Here is a 20,310-nt window from a genome sequence, read left to right as displayed (position 1 = left end):
GTGATCATTGCAGTCCAGAATAAAACACAATTACATTTTCTATTAAAAAGTTCAGATTTTTCTGTCTCTCTTTCAAACATTTAATGCTTTTTTTATTCAGATTTTACTTGAAAATTCTTGAAAAGAAAACATTTCAATACAAATTTCTTTGCTTGGAAATAAAGCTGATGGTGGTTAAAAATGAATTTTTTAAAATTCTTTTGTAGAAACGAATGAAAAAGCCATCAAAAGAAACTGCCCAGAGCTGCTGTTTGAGTCTCTGTTACATTTCATCTGCACTCCAGGACACAAACAGCTGCATGAGAGTGTGCTGCCCCCTCAGTAATCTAAGTACCGGCCTATAATCCAGCAGTAATGGCTGAGGGATTAATGCGAGCTCACCTCGGAAAGCGGTCAACTCTTCAACTGTGGCTGAACGAGTGACTGAGCGGGCGCATCGCCAGCAGACGTCTCTTTATTTCTGAGAAGAAGCGGACCAACGGCCTGGGACACCAAGCTGCAAATGAAAGCCCCCACATGAGCACACATCTAGTGTGGAAATCTCCCCCCGCCGTCCGTCCATCAACTGCTTCTTGCTGTTGCACGTCGGATGCTCCAGAACAGGACGTCCACTTGAGGCCAAAGCCTCCGTCACGTGGTGGCAAACGCCAGCAGCAGCGACCCAGAGCTGCACGCCAGAAGAATATGAATGCATTTATTGGAAAAGCTGCAGAATGAAGCGCGGCGAGAAGGTCTGTTTGGGAGATCGCTCATCTCCTTCAACTTTACACACAGATGTGAATGAATGCAGCTGACATGCAGGAGTAGAAAACTAATACGACACGATCCAAACAGAGCCTTTGGCAGGAAATGAGGACGTCTGTGTGCCTTTCACCTGAAACCGGCTCTGCTGGAACTCGTGTAGCACTTGTAAACACATGAATCCCATGTGACGGTGCAGCACTGCCACAGCACGGACGCCCTTCCTCACGCCTGTGTTTGCCGCTCTGACATGCAACTAGGCCCAAAAAACTCTTCCCTGGTCAGAGCAGCTCTCATGTGCAGGGAAGGTCGTCTGAGAGGCCAGCCAAACCAAAGAGGAGCCAGGCCACAGCCCAGCACAGCAGCAGCTGCTTCCTCTGGGCGCCTTGCCCTCCCGCCCCTGCGGAGAGCTGCCCCTCCTCCGACTCCATCAGCGTCCCGTTGCGGAGGCCGTCCGTGCTGTTGCCCGTCTCCTCCCGCAGCTCCTGCTGGAGCAGCTTGGAGATGAGGCTGTTGAAGCGGTTCTCCGTGGTGGGGATGAAGTCTGAGGAAGCCGTGGTCAGGTTGAGGTCCGTCGGGTCCACACAAGTACCGTTCATGTTGGCGAAGACCACTTGACTCAGATCCAGCCCTGCCACGGAGGACGGCGAGGCGCAGGGGATGTCCCGCACCAGCTTGTAGTTCTCCATCCAGTCCTTCAGCCACTCCAGGGAGCAGTCGCACTCCCAGGGGTTCCTGAAGAGGTACAGGTGGCCCAGGAAGTAGATGGGCTGGAAGACACTGAAGGGGAGGGTGGTCAGGTTGTTGCTGTTCAGGTGGAGGGTGATCAGGCTGGTCAGATTCTCAAAGGTGCCTTCCTCGATGTTCTGCAGCTGGTTCCTGTCCAGGTACAGAACCTCCAACTCAACCAGGTCACTTAACCAGGTTTTGGACACATTGATCAGCTGGTTCCCCCCCAGGTTCAGCATCTTGAGGCGGCTGAGGCCTCTGAAGGCGGACCTGGGCAGATCGGACAGCAGGTTGTCGTTCAGGTAGAAGTTCTCCAGACGAATGAGGTCCTGGAAGGCATTGTCATGGATGACGTTGATCCGGTTCTCCTGGAGGTTCAGGTACCTGGAAAGAAACTGGATTTTCACATCCTGGAGTTTTTACTTTTGTTTCCTTGTTTCTGCTTTTAGAGCTACGAAAGTGTCAAATTTAAAAAGACTCAACTACAAACCTGTTTCTGACCAACAGAGCCTGGTCTGTTTTAGAATTCTCCCTTTCCCGTCTGCTAGAAAGCTGGTTAAAACGGGGAGAATCATAAAAGCATTTTCTTAAGGAAAGGGTTGTTAACCCCGTACTCAACCAAAAAAAAAGTTTCCATAGTGACGGGAGAGCAATGCTGTGGGACCTTGTTTCAGTTTTAAGTCCTTAATTAAAGACTTAATTTCACTTTTTTTATTATTATTTTGCCCATGACTGGAGAAGTCTTTGTTTCTAGTTTAGCTGTGGTGCTTGATGACCTAAAATCATCGTGAAAATGCGACACACTGATGGTTTTTATTCTCCCAACAGGGATCCAGATGTGGAGCCTCCCAGCTGCAGATGCTCACCAACTAACAAGACTTTTCCAAATAATGACAACCACAGTTTCAAGCAAAGCAAAACTTGACTTCTTTACTCAAATATGAAAACATTTGTCCTTTTAGTTTGTAATAGTTTCATGTTGTGTCATGAACTGTATGCAAAACCGTAAATGTTTCACTATGTTTACGAGTAATATGAATAGATGTGTATTTTGCAACCAATTTTTATGACTAAAGCTGGTTATATCTTTGCATAGATATACAGTGGTGGACAAAATTGATGGTTAGTTTTTTTTTTTTTAATAATTCTGTTAATCAACAGCTCAAAAGTAATGGCTGATTTTGATTATTTAATTTTCAATCAATTTTAATTTATTGTTACTTTTGAACGTTTCAAGACATTTCATTCAGCATTGTGGACCTTCTTTCTTTAACTGAAGGGTAACAACAATTTTGTCCACCACTGTACATTTTGGTTGTCTTGTCTTTATCTTTTCTGCTTTGAGTGCTTGAAATAAACCATTTTTTTTATCAAAATCAAACCTAAAATCTAGACCTTTTAAGAAATGAATAGGCAGCTCCAAGCAGCTGTTTGTTGTTGTTTCTTTAGGAAGAACAAAGATTGAGGAGACGCAGGAGAGTCGAGGACAGAGAGTTGAGTGGCAGCTGTCACTTTCAGTTTCTGCTTTAAGATGATCACTGCTCCAGTTACAGGCTGGATAAACATTCACTTCTGCATCACTAATGTGCAGCAAAGACGGTTTTCTAACTGCAGACCAAGTATCCGACGGATGCTTGAAGAGCAGGAAGAGGTTCCTTTGGTTTAGGGCAGGGGTCTGCAACCCTCAACAGCTGAAGAGCCACTGACAACAACCCAAACCCTTTAGGCACGACTTTGTATCTGTTATTGTTACCTTTACGATAAATATTTTTAAAAAAATCAAGTTTTTTGGCATAAATAAAAGATGAATTTAAAGAAAAAAATAGCTTTTTTTCAAAATCTGAAATAGTGTATAATTTTGACAGAATTCCTTTAGAAATAAAAGACACCCTGTGTTGTGTAATATAGTGTAGTGTGATGTCAGCAGTGAAGAAAAAAAATGGTTTATTTGACTGTTTGGTGCATCTGAGGCAGAAATGATGCAAATCAAGCTATTATTTTTTTTAACCATAGAGCACATTTACAATCCTTGCATTTGTTTTTTAAAAAAGAGTTTCTGCTTCCCACTACAGTGTCCCTTAATTCTGGCTGTGCTTTCTGACCTCCAGCTGGTTTTCTGAGGTAAATGGCGCCCAAGAATCTGTCCAAATGGTTTTTACTACGAACCCTCAGTTTGCAGACTCCTGGTTTCAGGAAAATGAAAAGCTCCAGAAGAAGGGAGTGCTGAGGTCTGGATACTTTCATCACTGACCTCCTTTAGGCTGTAGTTTAATGACGGAGTCAAGTTCAGACCTTCATGAAGCAGAAAAACCCTCTAAAAATTTTGAAAAAGGCGGATAAAGAGTCTTTTCTAAAACAGGATTGTTTCTGAGGTGGGACATTCTGTAAAACGGCGACGAAGACCTCACTGAGGAACAACTCCAGCTGAAGTGTTTCGTCTACACACAAACCCCCACTTTTGGTGAAGTAACACGCAGTGGCATGACATGGCCCCGCCCACAGCAGACTTACTTGAGACTCCCCAGGCCCAGCAGGGAGTTGTATGCCACGGCTTCAATCTTGTTCCTCTCCAGGTAGATGTGGGTGAGGTTCTCCATGCCTCTGAGGGCTCCCGGGATCCTCCTAAAGTTGTTCTGAAAGCACAGCAGCTCCTTCAGCGCTGTTTGCTCCAGGAAGATGCGGTCGGGGATGCTGAACAGGTTGCAGTCTGACACGTCCAGCCGCAGCAGCTTCTTCAGCCCCGTGAACGTCCGCGTGTGAAGGTAGCTAATGTACTCGTTGTGCGCCATTTTTAGCTCCACCAAGTTGGAGAGACCCTGCAGGACAGAGTTCAGTAAACACTTTTCCCACTGAGTTGCTCCAAAAGTTGTTTTCTTCCATCCTGTCAAATCAGACAGGATCTCCACAAACAGGAAACAGCTGATCCTAAAAAAGGGAGCCAAAAAGTCCAAATACACCAACTAAACCTAAGCACACGTGTCTAGGTTACCTAAAGGAAGTTTGGAAATTATTATGGGATGGACAAAGGACCTACAGCTTGACAGCCATTTTGTGGCTTTATTAGAAGGAATATTTGCTGCTATTTACATTTTTCCACAAAATGGGATGATAACTTTTTTTGTAAGAGTGAACTTCACAAAACGTACCACATGCCACCAGGTTAAGTCTATAACCTCAACTGAAGCTCTGTTGACCTTTGACCTTGAGAAGAGGCTTGAATCTTCAAAAAATATCACCTTTAGTACCAGCTACAAATGTCAACTCCTCCTAGGGATTATGACCTATCACCTTCTAATTCCTCAAGCATCATCATGAAACTAATTGGGAAAAATGTTGGTTTAACCCTTGTGCTGTCTTAGATGACCCCACTCTTACATTGACGTGTTCTCCCTACCATGATAAAGGTGGAAAGATTTCATGTAATCCATGGACACAAGTGAAGATCGCAAATCATTGAAGAAAAAAGGTTCAGAGCACTGTCTAGTGGGTCTAGATGACCCAACTCCCAACGTCAAAGTGCCTAGGATGTCACAAGGGTTACGATTTGAACAAAACCTCTGTTGCCAAGGAAATCCAAAAGTTTACTTTTGCCGATTCTTCTAAAACGTACATACATCGGTTCATCCCTCCCAGGTGACATAGAAATATAATGGTTGCTATGGAGATGAAACCAACAGAAAAGCCGCCATTTTGAAAAAAGTGTTGTTTTTTCATGAATTGGACCCATGCAGCTCTGACCAGGGTGGCAGAGGCAGAGGGGTGGAGTGAGGGCTGTGGAGGCGGGTCAAAAGGAGCCCACAAGGGTGGGGGCTGTGGGCCAAAGCATGCCGCCTACGATTTCAATAACTTCAAGACGGAAACTGTACAGTTGAACATTTCAATGCCTTATCATAAAATAAAATAATCTACCTTTATGGAAGATTAAGACTGACCTACACATGAAGCGTCCTTACTGTTGTTTTTTGGATTGCAAAGTATTCTAAACACAAGTAATGCCCAAGATGCCGAACATTATAGAGCAGCTTCATGGGGATGTGAGTAAACCTGGAATGTTTTTATTAACAAAGCATCCGCAAGGACGCCAACCAAGACTGATCTTCCTCTTTATCGGAACTGTTTGTGCCAGAGCAAACCAAAGACCCAGCTGACCTTGAAGGCTCCTGGAGTGATGAAGGAGATGTTGTTGTGGTCCAGAGTGAGCATCTTCAGAGAGGGCAGGGTTCCGAAGGCCCGTTCAGACAGGAACTTCAGGCTGTTCTTCTCCAGGTTAATGGCCGAAGCCTCACAGGGAAACTCTTTGGGCAGCTCGGCCAGGCCCGAGCGGTCGCAGAGCACGCTGCAGCTCTTCTCGGCGGTGCAGCTGCAGGATGGGGGGCAGGCCCGAACACAGGCCCAGCGGGCCAGAACTGCCGGTGGCAGCAGGCACAGCACAGAGACTGAAAGGAGGACACAATCAAGCTAGAAGACAGTCTCAGGCTGCGGCGCAAAAATTGATGATCCAACAGATTTCATTTTATTTATATAGTCTACCAGTGGGCATCCAAACGTTATGAGTGTGTTGCCGTGGAAACCTTCAAAGACTGATTACAAAGCAAGCTGCTGGTTCTGAAGCAGATGTGGACTCAGTTTGAATGTTTGTGTTTATCAAATGACTGAAAGTGAATTCATCAAATGGATCCAGCTTTCTCTTCGCTGCTGGAAGAAGAAATCTTTGTATCAGAAATAAATCTGATCCTAGGAGAGTGTCAGCTATTTTTCTCCAAGTTTCCTGGACCAAAACAGCAGCTACAGAGCAGACCTACTGAGGACCTACAGGAAACCTTTGACCTCTGTTGTTGATGACAGAGTCAAAGAGCTCAGGTGAAGTTTTGTTCTTTTTTTATTTACTGCATCATCATTTCTAAATCAATCAGTGGGATTCCCTGGATTCTCTTTCTTTCTGTCTGTCACTTTTTTTTACAGACCAAACTCATCTATGTAAATGGATCAACTTACAGAATCTGTGACTGAAAAAAACTTAATGCCTCACTGTATTAACACCACTAGAATAAAAACTACAAATGAACAGTTTCAGGGATTTTCTTAAAAAAGAACTATATTTTCTGTCCAGCAACCATTGAAAGGCGTTATATGAAGGGACTAAGCTTCACCTTTTTTATGTGTTCCGGTACTTTGAAAGAATCAGGTTCAACAGTTTACTGTCTGTCAGAAATCTTCTGACTCACATCTGCAGCTGCTCTTTGTCTACAGTCTACTGTCATCCTTTTATTTTGATAATCCAAAACCTGACTTTTGAGTGAGGCCTCATCAGATTTTTGATAAATGAGTATGAGATCTTAGCCATGTTGTTTTGCAGTCATAAATGATTTTTTTCTGACATTTTCTCCTGAAAATACAAGATGCACTTAATCCCAAAAAACAAATAACAACAGGCATAAACAACATGCATCTATGTTGTTTACTCCCAGCAATGTTGAACTTGCAGTTCTTGGCAGGAACAGGTTCTTTGGACAGTCTAAAGGTTAAACCGCCTGCTGTCAGCTGCTGGGGTACCATGGTGTGCTTAACCCTTGTGCTATCTTAGATGACCCCACCCTTACACTGACGTGTTCTCCCTACCATGACAAAGGTGGATAAAGGTGGAAAGATTTCATGTAATCCATGGACACCAGTGAAGATCACAAATCATTGAAGAAAAAAGGTTCAGTGCACTGTCTACTGGGTCTAGATGACCCAACTCCCAATGTTAAAGTGCCTATGATAGCACAAGGGTTAAAACGCAGGCCAGCCTACATCTGGCATAAGCCTCACAACAATAGGTATTGTCCACACCTTGGATTTGAGCTCAGCCTTGTTCACTTAGCTCCACCTGTCCTGTTTAGGCTGATCCGTCACTCTCTGTGCAAAAGGTAAGGAATGGAGTCTCAAAGTGTCTTCAATTTCTGATGCGCAGAGGCAACAAATAATAGTGTTTTTTGTGTGTGTGTGGGGGGGGGACTGACCAGTAAACGTGATGACAGTCATTACTGCAGTCTCTCATCTGGGACATGCCAGGATTAAGGGAGATCTGAAATGGCACAAAACCAGCAGTTGCAACATCTGTAAAAAAAAAAAAAGGATCGGAGCACTGTCTGGAAAAATGTTGGCATTCAATCATCACAAGGCAGAAGCAAATGACGTTATTTGTCTGGAATAAGAATGCTGCTGAGCAGAAAGACCTTGAATCGTTGTCAGACCTGCTTGTTTCACCCTCACATGGTGTCTGCTTTGTAAAGAAAAAGCTTTAAAACGTAAGAAAAAGAATCCATAAATCTTTTCTTCACAGCAATAACTCATCTACTCATCTATTTTTGTCCTTTCTGGTCTAATTCACTCGTATTGTTTTATACAAGACACTGACTGACAACATTTCACTGAGATGGAACTTTGCAAAATGATCTCACTTTAAGTAAATGTTCACTTGTCCTGCTTTACGAATTATTTTCTCAAAAACTTAGAGTGATGGGATGGGGCAGCATCACCTAACTGGTGATTTGGAGGTGATCTTAAGCCATTCCCAGTCAGAACTCAAAGATCGTCCCTACAGTGCAGGTTCATCAGAAGAGAGAATGGAGTGTTCCAGTCCTGATGCCAGCTTCACTCAGCACTTCCTGGACTGGCTTGACCACCCATTGGAGCCAGAGAGACTGAGACGTTAGCTGATAAATTCTGCTGGAAGAATGAAACACCATTCCACAGATGCTGCTTCCCACTGCATACTGCTGGTGACCAGAATGAGGAGGTGTCAGTCTCATGTCTCTGTTTATCGCACCGCTGAGGCTCCTGTTTGTCATTAAATAAATAGAAAACAATTCATCTTTCTCCAGTCGTCAAACCAAATGACGTGAGGCAGTAAAATCCGCCACACACAGTTTGGTCAGCGTGTGAGCAGCTGCTGCTCAGACATGAAGGTGTATGGAGGCCAGACGGACGTACCTGCAGGTCTTTCCAAACATCCATGTATCGTAAAATTGACCTTCCAAATGCACACGTCCATCACGCCCGTCCCGTCCTTCTGCCTGGCATGTGGCTCTGCTCCACCCGATGTGTTGGTGTGTTCTCACATTCACCCTCCCAGCTTCTGTGTGTGTGTGTGTTTATGGTTGGACACACAAACACATCAAAAGCCATCTCTTAATGGCCCTCAAATCCCCCTGATGTGGCGTTGGAAGGAGTGATGGAGCCGGGGCTGGGCGGATGGCGGGATTACGGGAGTGAAGCCAGGCTCTCAGAGTGCAGAGGAGTGACTTACACAATGCAGCACACTTACAGAGCATGAAGTTGGATTTTAAATGGTCAGAAATGCAAATGTTGAGGTGGATTAGAGGATCAGCAGACTGTAAGAGGCCTGATCTGGGGACAGAGGCGATCGATCCCATTGATTAAATAAGGTTTGGTGTGTGAGGAGCTGACCCCACTTTATGTTCATTCTCAACACCACACAGGAATGGTACTACAGAGCTGTGGTAGGTGTCACCTGCTTGGTGCTTAAGCACACAAAGGATCATGTAACCTCTTGAAAGTATCATGGGAAAACCCCTGAAAACGTGGTAAAGTCCACTTCTAATGAAACAGGAAGATGAAACCAGCTGAGTTTCTTTCCCGTTCTAAAGAGCATCTGCAGATGGTGAAAGCAGAGACCATCAGTTGGGCCAAAAAACAGGAGGTCAGGGTTTCTGTTTTCCAGAGGTTTCTCCTCTCTGCATGCCCCCCGTCTCCAGTACATCTGGGTGAGTGGAAAGAGAAGCACAAATCTGGGTCAGACACACAACACGAACCATTAAAGCTGAGGTGACACAATTTCTGGGTTTTGTTCCAGGAAGACTCAAATCTCATTAAAAGTGACATTTGTAATCAAGCTAAAAGCTAATAGCAGGTCACATTCAGAGATGCTGTTCATGAAAACAGGTAACCTTTTTTTTTTTTTCTAAATCATTTACACCTTTCTGAAAGCATGCCTCATTCTCACAACTTTACACACATATCCCAAAAAAAAACACCTTCAATTCTCCTGCATAATGAAACTTTACATTCAAAACAATGTTATGTCCTCTCCAAATGGGATTGTGTTTTCAAATGATACACACATACCATCATATGAGTAACCCTTGTGCTATCCCAGGCACTGAAACCCTTGTGCTATCCTAGGCACTTTAACGTTGGGAGTTGGGTCATCTAGACCCACTAGACAGTGCGCTGAACCTTTTTTCTTCAATGATTTGTGATCTTCACTGGTGTCCATGGATTACATGAAATCTTTCCACCTTTATCCACCTTTGTCATGGTAGGGAGAAAATGTCAATGTTAGGGTGGGGTCGTCTAACATAGCACAAGGGATCAGCATGTATAAGAACCAGCTGAACACTGATGTGCTCAATGTAGAACACTATGATGAAGGGAAAATAATACTTGTTACACTTACAACAGACAGTCTATACTTAACCCTTGTGTTATCCTAGGCACTTTACCATTGGGGTCATCTAAGATAGCACAAGGGTTAAATGTGTTTTAAGATATTTGATAATATTATTTTCATACTGAATGAACACACAAATACATGGTAGAAGTTTATTTGACTTTTCCCACAAAAACATTGCACATACGTTAGATAACAGCAAACAGCAAAAGAATTTACTGGATACAGTTACAGGAAAAAAGCGAATAAAAAACTATGCTGCATGTTACGGTCTTCACAAGCAATGTTTTCCCTGGCCAAGCAGGGGGGAAAATATCACCTAGCATGAGGAATCCAGCCATGAAAAGCATCAGCTGCTAGATCTTCATGTGCGTCCTCAGCTTGGAGAAGAGGTACACGCGCTTGTGGATTTTGGTCATACATTTTCCATCTCCAAGCAGAAAAAAAATAGGATTGAGGAATGGAGAATATGGAGGGAGATAAACATCTCTTCTCACTTTGGAAAGTCTGGATGATGGATGCTACTGTGTACCTGCTCAAATTTGGCTGTACTCTTCCCGCAGCCTCCCTCATTGTTAGACCATTGTTGACCACATGATCAACCAAAGTGGTTCAGATGTCATCAGAGATCACGGTCCTTGGCCTTCTTCGTCTTCTTCCTATTACTATCACTCCTCTGGCTCTGCCTCTGTTCCCAATGTTGGCATCCATTGCTCCAAAACAGAATAGAACACCTTTTGTCCTTTCATGCTAATGCTCTGAGTGTTTACTGTAAAACTGTGTGGAGGGTGTTTGCCCTTGTGGTGAGTCAGTGGGCATATTTGAATGGCAGTGGGAAAACAAGATATTTTCTGCTTGAAAACTGTGCCAAAAGCATAGAATATTGTGTGGTGGTTTAGATTTGTAATTTGAGTGTAAAGCAGGAGCCGTGCTTGTAGTTTAGCAGAATTGGTTCTGAAGGTTGGTGAACGAATTACATGTTGTGGTCATTGTGACTCAAGTACCAAAATTTGTGTAATAAGGAGCGGCTTCCATGTTCCCGTCTGCTGAAGCTTAGATGAGAAAATGGAAAGTCCATTTTTTTTCACCTGCTGAGCCTGGGTAAAGAGGACAACATCACCGTAACACAACACAAACACAACACTCGCTTATGGTTTCTGACTGCAGATATTTGCCTGTAAAAAAAACACATTTTATGTCATTTTGAAAGTGAAATGAATAACCAAATGTAATATCATTCACCGTGGAGTGTTTCCATTGATCGCATGTGAGAAATGAAACAGCAAATTATCATCAGTAAGCAGACTGAATCGGTCTAAGTCAACGTTTCTATGGCAATCACTCTGGCCAATCAGTAGTGAGGTTTTTGGAAGGCCACACCCCTTACCATCTGAAAGCAAATTTGGGGGAATCTGTCAATCAAACGATCAATGTGAAATAAAATAAAATAAAACCCAGGAACTAGCAAAAAGAGTAAAAAACAAACATCTTTAGAAAGTTTTTTTGCCAGGGGGAAAAGGCCCAGCCAGAAGACAGAAGAGGAACCGTCAACTTCCAAAAAAAGAAATCTACATTTAATAGACAGTACTTCTTTTTTGCACCATGAGTGTGGCAAGGGGAGAGGATGATGACTCCTGTGCGATGTTGTATCCATGCGTGTCAAAATTAAAGCTTGGGGTTTGTGTTGTCACGTTTCTGTTCCTCCTTCTGCGTGGCGTTGCTACAGTAATCCTCCGTCGACATTTTAAAGACCGGTCCGTTAAATTGAAAAATGTGCAATAAAGTTTATTGAAAAAAGAAAAAAAAGATTGGTCAGTGAAAACTTTTTGTGACGTCATACCGGGTCAAGGCGATAAAAAGGTTGGGGATCACTGCTCTAGAGGAGAGTAACATTTGAGGCCGTCTTGTGAGGTTTGGCCCATAAAGTGTGACATGGTGGTAAAATAAATCTCTCCCTTGGCCCTGGAACTCCCCCTAGCTCTTTCCCCCCTCCCAGAGTCTGTGCCCCATGGTCATCAGAGGGATGAAAAAGCTCATCAGTAAGAACTTGAAAATCCTCCAAGGAGCTGTTCTCAGGTCAGTCCAGCCTTTCCACTTCATAAACAGCTCCCACTGCAGTCAGGTTCATCAGTAACCCCTCTAACACCCCCACCCCCAACACCCCCAATCCCACTTGCTGTCTATCTGTGCTCTTCTTTTCTCTAACACCTAATTGTAAATCTGACTCCAGAGGAGTCAGTGCCTCACCAGCCATCAACCTCACCGCACTTCAATGCCCCCCAACCCGCGGTCATAAAAGGGTGGGCAGTTTTTTGCTACGTCTGGCGGTTTTTCAGATGACTTTTGGGCTGGAAAACTGACACTATCTGGCAACACTGTTTGGAACCATCATAATACAAAACCAATGCAACCAATTGAGAAAAAAAGAAAACATTTACATGACATACATGTCCTATTGCTATATCAACCCCACCCTTACATTGATGTGTTCTCCCTACCATGACAAAGGTGGATAAAGGTGGAAAGATTTCATGTTATCCATGGACACCAGTGAAGATCACAAATCATTGAAGAAAAAAGGTTCAGAGCACTGTCTAGTGGGTCTAGATGACTCAACTCCCAATGTAAAAATGCCTAGGATAGCAAAAGGGTTAATTAATTCCTAAACTATTCTTTATCAACATAGAATAATCTTTAAAACTTTAGAATAATCTTTAAAACTTTAGAATAATCTTTTTTGGAATACTATTTACTTTGATGTTTCATGTCAAAGTCAAAGAATTTTCAAGGACACTGCAGGGAGTTGAACCCCGTCTAGCTGAAGCCAGAGTACCATCTACCAGTGCCTTTGTTTTTTTGACTGAACATGGAAGGTAAAGCAAAACCTGCAGTCCAACCGGTATGCAACTTTAAATGATCTAATACATTTGGAATAATTGTTAGTCTATTAACTTTAAAAACTATCACACATAACCTGTTTTTGTATCACATGCTTGTTAAAATACTTATAAAACAAATCTAGAGTGTTTGTACATCTTACAAAAAAATCCATTCAAATAGTTCATGGAGTGGATTATGGGACACATACAAATGTATTGTTTTTAAAGTTGGGTTTATTGAAATTATGGGAACTAGTGAAACTGTAAACAGCACTTATCGTGTATAAAGCCAGAAGCAACTTACTTCCAATAAACATACAGCAAATGTTCAGAGTCAGAGACGGGAGTTACGATCTAAGAAACCAACTGAATTTCAAAAAGCAGTGAATTTGTACTAAAAAACAAAATGTGTTTATCAAATTGTGGTGTGGATTTATGGAACGGATTGGATGAAGGTTTAAAACAAAGCAAAAATGTACATGTATTAAAAAAAAACTAGAAGAATTCACTAATAGAACTTTATGGAGCAAGATATGATTAATAAAAGAAAAAGTTGGCATGCAGAATGTAATGTGAATGTTCTGTAAATATCTGTAAATAGAAATAGATGCATCATCAGGTGTTGTAAAACAAGTGGTGGGATCAGACAAGATTTCTCTTCAACCAACTCCTTTTCAAGCCCACTTTATTGTTTTCTGTCTTTTTTTAAACTACTGTGTTAACTTTTTCATTTGTGTTTGAAATAAGGAAACTGAAACTGAAAATACAGTAAAAGAAACCAAAGATTTTACAAAAAAATATACATTTACAAGGAAAGAGGATATTTTTAAAGGAACACAAAAGAAAGCCTAAGAATTGAATGTGGGGGGGACAGGAGTCCCTGGTGAAAACCCACTAAAGTTTTTTAATTTTTTATAAAAAAAATTCCAAAGTAAAGGTTTTAAAGAAAAGGATAAAAGAAAACCTAAGAATTTACAAAGAAACCCCCCTAACGTTTTTTTTTCAAAGTAAAGGTCTTACAGAAAAGAATAAAAGAAAACCTAAGAATTTACAAAACATGGGGGGGTAACCAGAGTACCTGGAGAAAACCCCCCAATTTTTTTTTTCAAAGTAAAGGTTTTACAGAAAAGAATAAAAGAAAACCTAAGAATTTACAAAGCATGGGGGGGTAACCAGAGTCCCTGGAGAACCCCCCCCCCATTTTTTTTTTCAAAGTAAAGGTTTTACAGAAAAGAATAAAAGAAAACCTAATAATTTACAAAGCATGGGGGGGGGGGGTAACCAGAGTACCTGGAGAAAACCCCCCAATTTTTTTTCAAAGTAAAGGTTTTACAGAAAAGAATAAAAGAAAACCTAAGAATTTACAAAGCATGGGGGGGTAACCAGAGTACCTGGAGAAAACCCCCCAATTTTTATTTCAAAGTAAAGGTTTTACAGAAAAGAATAAAAGAAAACCTAAGAATTTACAAAGCATGGGGGGGTAACCAGAGTACCTGGAGAAAACCCCCCAAAGTTTTTTTTCAAAGTAAAGGTTTTACAGAAAAGAATAAAAGAAAACCTAAGAATTTACAAAGAAACCCCCCTAAAGTATATTTTTTGTCTTTTTTTTTCCAAAGTGAAGGTTTTACAGAAAAAAGGAATTTACAGATGTACAAAGTGTGTGTCTAGGGGGAGGGCAGAGTTCATGAACAACCCCCCCCCCGAACAAAACCTTGTCTTTTTCCAGAATAAAATATTTACACAAAACAATAACATAAATAAAAATTTAAGAATTTACAAAGTATGTGTGTGGGGGACAACTCCCAATTTTTATTTTCACACAAGATAAAAATTTCACAGAATAGAATAAAAAAAAGTTATTAACCTATAAACTTAATCTAACTATTTTTTTTTTTACTATACAAAAGACAATTAAGTCACTTCCAGAATCCCCATTAAACTAAAGTGCTACAAGAAAACCCAAACATTGTGAACCTAAAGCATAGGTCATTTTTAATCCAAACAAACAGGTCCTTACGATAAAGAAATAATAACCCACACGAAAAAAAATTCAGATTACATAAACTCATCATTTAATCTCCTGTGATCATTTGGTTCACCCAATTTAGAAAATCCCTCTCACTAAAATCATCAAGAAAAGAAGTGATCAAGTCTGGTTGTTCTTCTGGGAGTAATGTCTTGATGGCAGTCCAAATGTTATTTAAAAATACCTGACTCCCTCTTTTGGTTAAATTTACTCCATCAGGTAGATAGATGTTCTGTTCAGCTGGAACCAAATTTTCATGTTCAACCACCACATCGAACAGGTCAGTATACTCCTTGATCATTTTGTTGACAGAGGTCCGGAGTTTATTCATATGAGCAGGATTTCCAAATCTCCAATGTCTTCTTGGGATGATGAGGGATAAAGCTACATTCATTTGAGGATACTTTTCTTTTAGAACCCTCAGGTCTTCTGCCATCTGACTTGCAATCACCGCTGGAGGAATTGTTCCTAATTCCTCACCTTCAGTATGAATGACCAAAACTTCAGGGGGACCACTTTCCTTAGAGATTGTTTGATGGACTGCTTTAACAATGTCCTTCCAGGCCGAGTGTTTACTTCCAATCCACTTAACATTGGAGTTGGAATGAAGGCTTTTTCCAAAGGACTCATCAACCGCTGCATGCTTTGCATTGGAAATGTATTGTGAGCCAACGATCCAGACATCAGGTGCTCCTATTAAATGATGTGTTTGGGTTGTTGGTGAGCTGTCCGATGTAATGCTACATGTGTCCTCTTCCATCTCCTCAGGTTGGATCACAGTTTCTGGTGAACTGGCAAAAGGACTTTCAAAACCCAGTTCATCCTCAGAGACATTTTCATAGATTAGCTTGATCTTTTTTACTGGGGAAGGGGGTTCCTCTGAACTTCTTTTTCTCTTCAGTAAAGGCTTTTTCTTGTTAGGCCAGTGTTCATCCTCAGGTGGTGACTGTGCATTTTCTGTTGTGAATTTCAGACAAATCTTTCTAATTATCTTTGGTGCAGGTAAGTAGCTTTCTGAGTCTGATTCTGAAATGTGTTTCCTTTTCAGATTACACTTTTTGTGCTTTGGCAAGGATGTCTCCATTTCCAGCTGTCTCACTGTTGCAGACATTCCATTGACAAACTCTTTTGAAGGGGTTTCTTTCTCTGGTGTTGGTACCTGCACCTTTGGAAGGATGTGTGGGACTGAGGTTGACTGAGGTTGGCCTCCTGAAAAGGTCGAGTTGAGAATTTGCTCAAGCCTGTCATAGATAGAGCTTACAAACATTTCAAATCCTTCTATGGTGAAATGTATTCCATTCGATTTAAACAGATGGCTAAATGGTATCAGTCTTGGATGCTCTATCACAAAGCCATTGAATAATTCGACGCTGGATTGAATTGTTTTGTTGATCCTGATCCTGTCGTTATCTATTTTCTCTGTTCCCCGTATTGACGTTGGAGTTATGAAGGAATACCCAATTTTCATTGTGGGAAAATTGTCATGCAGCCATTTCAAGTCCTTCACCATTTGACAGAGAAGATCAGACACATTTGTGTTCCCCAAGTCGTTGCTGCCAACATGGAGAATTAAAATGTCTGGTATACTCCTTTGTTGGGAAACCTCACTTTTGAAATGATCGAAGACATCCCTCCAGCGCATGTTTACTTTTCCAATCCAATTTATTTTTGAATCGAGTCCAAAGTTTTCTCCATAGCATTCATTTGCTGTTTTTTGTGCTCCGTTGATGTAATATTCTGATCCCATGATCCAGACCGTAGGCAGTTTTCTTTCTTTACCAGACTGGCATGGTGTGTCTTTCTCTTTTATCTTTTCTGATGAAGACAGATTTTGCTGGCCAGTAAAACTGGTAACATTTCCTACAGAGCTTCTTGGGAGATCCGTGTTACCTGCTACAAATGGATGTTGAAGCACCTGATGAAGAGCAATACGGTTTGCAGGATCCAATAACTGCATTCTCTTGAACAGATCAATAAATTGTTCCAGTTTCATCTGTTTGGTCTCTGAACAGATTCCCGACTTCTGTTGGTGTTTTCTGAAGTCATCTGCTGAAACACAGCTGACATCTTTAAGGATCCTGTTTCTATCTTCTTTTGGTGTCCTCAGAAGCCACTGCTTTTTCAAGGTTTTGAAGTAAAAGTCTTTGGTTTTGGATCCAGCATTTAAGAGATGGTCTGGAAAGCGGCCATGAGTTTTTGTTATGTTCCTGATCATCTCAAAATCACTATTGGCAGTGTAGAAAGGAGAGCCAAGGAACATCTCAGCAACAATGCAAGCAAGGGACCAGACATGGGATTTTTCAGTGGTCTCTAAACCAAGAAGTGTCTCTGGGGCCATGTACCACCTGAAATGTTGGCATGAATCCAGAGGAAGATTCTCAACTCCACTAAATTTAGTAGAAATGACCTGTTGTCTCTGGTTTCTTTTAACAACCACCTGAATTCTTTCTGGCGTCAGAATTCCATCAGCGTATTGAGGGTCCTGAAAAGCAGTTGCCACTCGACGCAGAATGGATCTGATCTGATTCAGTTTAAAAGAAGAAACTTCTTTTGTGTGAAGAAGTTTCCAAAGGGAACATTTTTCCGGTTGGTCATTTGTGATGCAATCCATTTTAGTTGAAATTTGATGAGAGCTAAAAATAGTCTGCTTGGTAAAAATACTCTAGTTATTGAATTGAGTTTTTGAAAACGTAAAGGTTTCAAACGTGATCACTCTTTACTAAGAAAGACCAGAATAAACACTAACCTGACTCCTACCGGTATATATAGATTTTGGTCTGATGATGTAATCTGTGGTCACACCAATCGGCTCTTGTATGATGGCATCAAATGACATCATGCTGATATCATATTGATGTAATCAGCATGATATCATATGATATCATCCTGATATATCAGCATGATATTTCAGGATGATATCATATGATGTCATATGATGTCTCATAAAAGAGCTAATGATGTAACCACAGATTACATCATCAGACCAAAATCCTATTTGTGGTTGAGATGGCAATGTCTTTCAATGCAGCTTTTCTTTTACTATGTACTGGTCATGTCTTTTTGGGCTTATACATTTCCTTTTAGGGCTTATTGAACTTTTTTTGTGTTTTTTCGTCATTTTTGCTATGACAATGTGGACGCTTTTGTGGTGATGTGTGTGTGTGAGTGTATTTTTTGCTTTGCTACACATTTATCATGTCGTTTTGGGCTTTTGACGACTTCTGACATGTTTTTTTTTGGCGTTTTGAAGCATTTTGATTGTTTGACCCTCGTGGCGAAAACAATATGGTCCTTGCAGTCAGTGACTGCCGCTGCGGGCCATAAAAATTAAGACACGTTATAGAAGATTGTTTCTCTGATTTTCATATGAGATATGCAGATCAAATGTGTTGTTTTGTTTTGAGCACTTTTGGCTTTTGAGCCTTGTGCTATCCTAGGCACTTTAACATTGGGAGTTGGGTCATCTAGACCCACTACACAGTGCGCTGAACCTTTTTTCTTCAATGATTTGTGATCTTCACTGGTGTCCATGGATTACATGAAATCTAACCACCTTTATCCACCTTTGTCATGGTAGAGAGAACACGTCAAAGTAAGAGTGGGGTCATCTAAGATAGCACAATGGTTAATACTTAATTTTGGGCAGTAAATCTGTTGCAAAACACAAGTTACTGGACAAGCAATGGGAAAAATGTAACTCAAAATTCATTAGTAATGCCTATTTAGTTACAGAAAAAAGGATCTGTTAAGTAATCTATTACCGTACTGCTTTTTACAGTCTGTTCAGTTAATTTTTTAAAAATATGTATGTATTCCTGTTTTTTTAATGCATTCCTTTTTTATGTCATTTTTAGGTAAAGAGAAAGTGGTTTACTGGTAAAATGTAATGTTGTAAATATAGTTTGGGATTTTATCGAACAAAGTCAACTCAGGGAATTTTTACCCATAATGCAAAGCCAAAAGCAACAGAAATGAGTGAATAGGCGTTGCCACCGAAGCTGCAAAAATGCTTACAATAATTGTGCTGATCTTCCTCTAGAGCAGTGCGCTGAACCTTTTTTCTTCAATGATTTGTGATCTTCACTGGTGTCCATGGATTACATGAAATCTTTCCACATAACCACCTTTGTCATGGTAGAGAGAACACGTCAATTTAAGGGTGGAGTCATCTAAGATAGCACAAGGGGTATTTGTTTTCTCACACCATTAGCCACTCTTGTGATTGTTTGGCTTAGTTTGTGTTTGACTTTTGTCACCTGGGCACACCATTCATGCAGCATGGGTTCATCACAATGAAAATGTGTTGGCAAGTTGTGTCTAAACAGATGAGAAGTGCTTCTGGTTTTGCCAAAAGAACGAGTGATTCGTTCAGTGGGTTCTGGCAACTGAGCACTTGGTTCAGCGTTTTAGCAATTGAGAAAAACTGTAATATACTTTATTTTTTACTAAATGTTTAGTCATTACTTATTCTTTACTTTATCATCTCTCAAAGAGTTGTTACTCAACATAGATGACTAAATAAATAAATGAAAAGTCTTTAGTCCTGTGCAGTGTTTAATTATTGGATGCAAAGGTCCAGGTGGAATAACCTGGTTTGGTTTTTCACTCATCTGACAAATGTGACATGAACGACAATACCCCTTGTGCTATCTTAGATGAACCCACCCTTACACTGACGTGTTCTCCCTACCATGACAAAGGTGGATAAAGGTGGAAAGATTTCATGTAATCCATGGACACCAGTGAAGATCACAAATCAGTGAAGAAAAAAGGTTCAGTGCACTGTGTGGTGGGTCTAGATTACCCAACTCCCAATGTTAAAGTGCCTAGGATAGCACAAGGGATACTTAGAGACATCAGATTTCAAGCCTGGCCAAAGAAAATGACGCAGAATGAGACGGTATGTTTTCTTTACCCCCAAAAGACCAGATAACAATAAGGTTCTGCATGTGGTCGGATTAGAGCTCCTGTAGACGGAGAAACCAAAGAATCCTCAAGAGAGCACCTAAAGCTTCAAGAGCATTCGAATCAATAATGAACACCACATCCACTTCTTTCTTTGCCGTAAAACATAAAAGATCAAGTTATCTCTACTATAAGACCAGCTCTGCAACAGATTGCTGACCTGTTCAGGGTGTAGCCCACTTTCACCCAACAGTTGCCCGGATAGGGTCCAGCAACCTGTCACCTTGAAAGGGATTCAGCAGGATGGATGGATGTGGATGGAAAGATGGATAGATGGATGGATGACTAAGACTAAACCTTTTAAGTAAAGAAGTTTATTACATTTCTAAATTCCATTTAATATTTCTTTATAACTATGTTTAGCATATTTAAATTTTTACTAGCTTTAGTCTAATGTAAGGTTATATATAGTACGATATGGTGTTTATGATCATAATATTGTTTTTAACAAGACTTTGTGTCATCCGTCATTCTTTGAAAAAGCCCAACATATCAGATTTGATCTGTTTCTTTCA

The 20,310-nt window shown here is 41.0% G+C and overlaps 1 protein-coding gene across 2 annotated transcripts; it reads right to left on the bottom strand.

Annotated features, from left to right (window-relative positions):
• Positions 1 to 56: 56 nt before the first annotated feature.
• nyx (nyctalopin) lies at positions 57 to 8,557 on the bottom strand. Of its 2 annotated transcripts, XM_004081634.5 has the most exons (5): positions 8,446 to 8,557; positions 7,473 to 7,537; positions 5,620 to 5,906; positions 3,982 to 4,286; positions 57 to 1,854 (listed from the first exon to the last, which is right to left on the bottom strand). In XM_004081634.5, exons 2-5 carry the CDS (start codon positions 7,492 to 7,494, stop codon positions 1,035 to 1,037), a joined length of 1,434 nt encoding a protein of 477 aa, XP_004081682.1. In that variant the 5' UTR covers positions 7,495 to 7,537; positions 8,446 to 8,557; the 3' UTR covers positions 57 to 1,034. The 2 variants fall into 2 exon arrangements, with proteins under 2 accessions (XP_004081682.1, XP_078795671.1); XM_078939545.1 differs by lacking the exon at positions 8,446 to 8,557 and having other exon boundaries at positions 7,473 to 7,572.
• Positions 8,558 to 20,310: the final 11,753 nt, after the last annotated feature.

Source organism: Oryzias latipes, chromosome 21, assembly GCF_053564925.1.
Source record: "Oryzias latipes strain Hd-rR chromosome 21, Olatipes_Hd-rR_3.1".
In the NCBI taxonomy this organism is placed as follows: domain Eukaryota; kingdom Metazoa; phylum Chordata; class Actinopteri; order Beloniformes; family Adrianichthyidae; genus Oryzias; species Oryzias latipes.
This window is presented reverse-complemented; position numbering and strand designations above follow the sequence as displayed.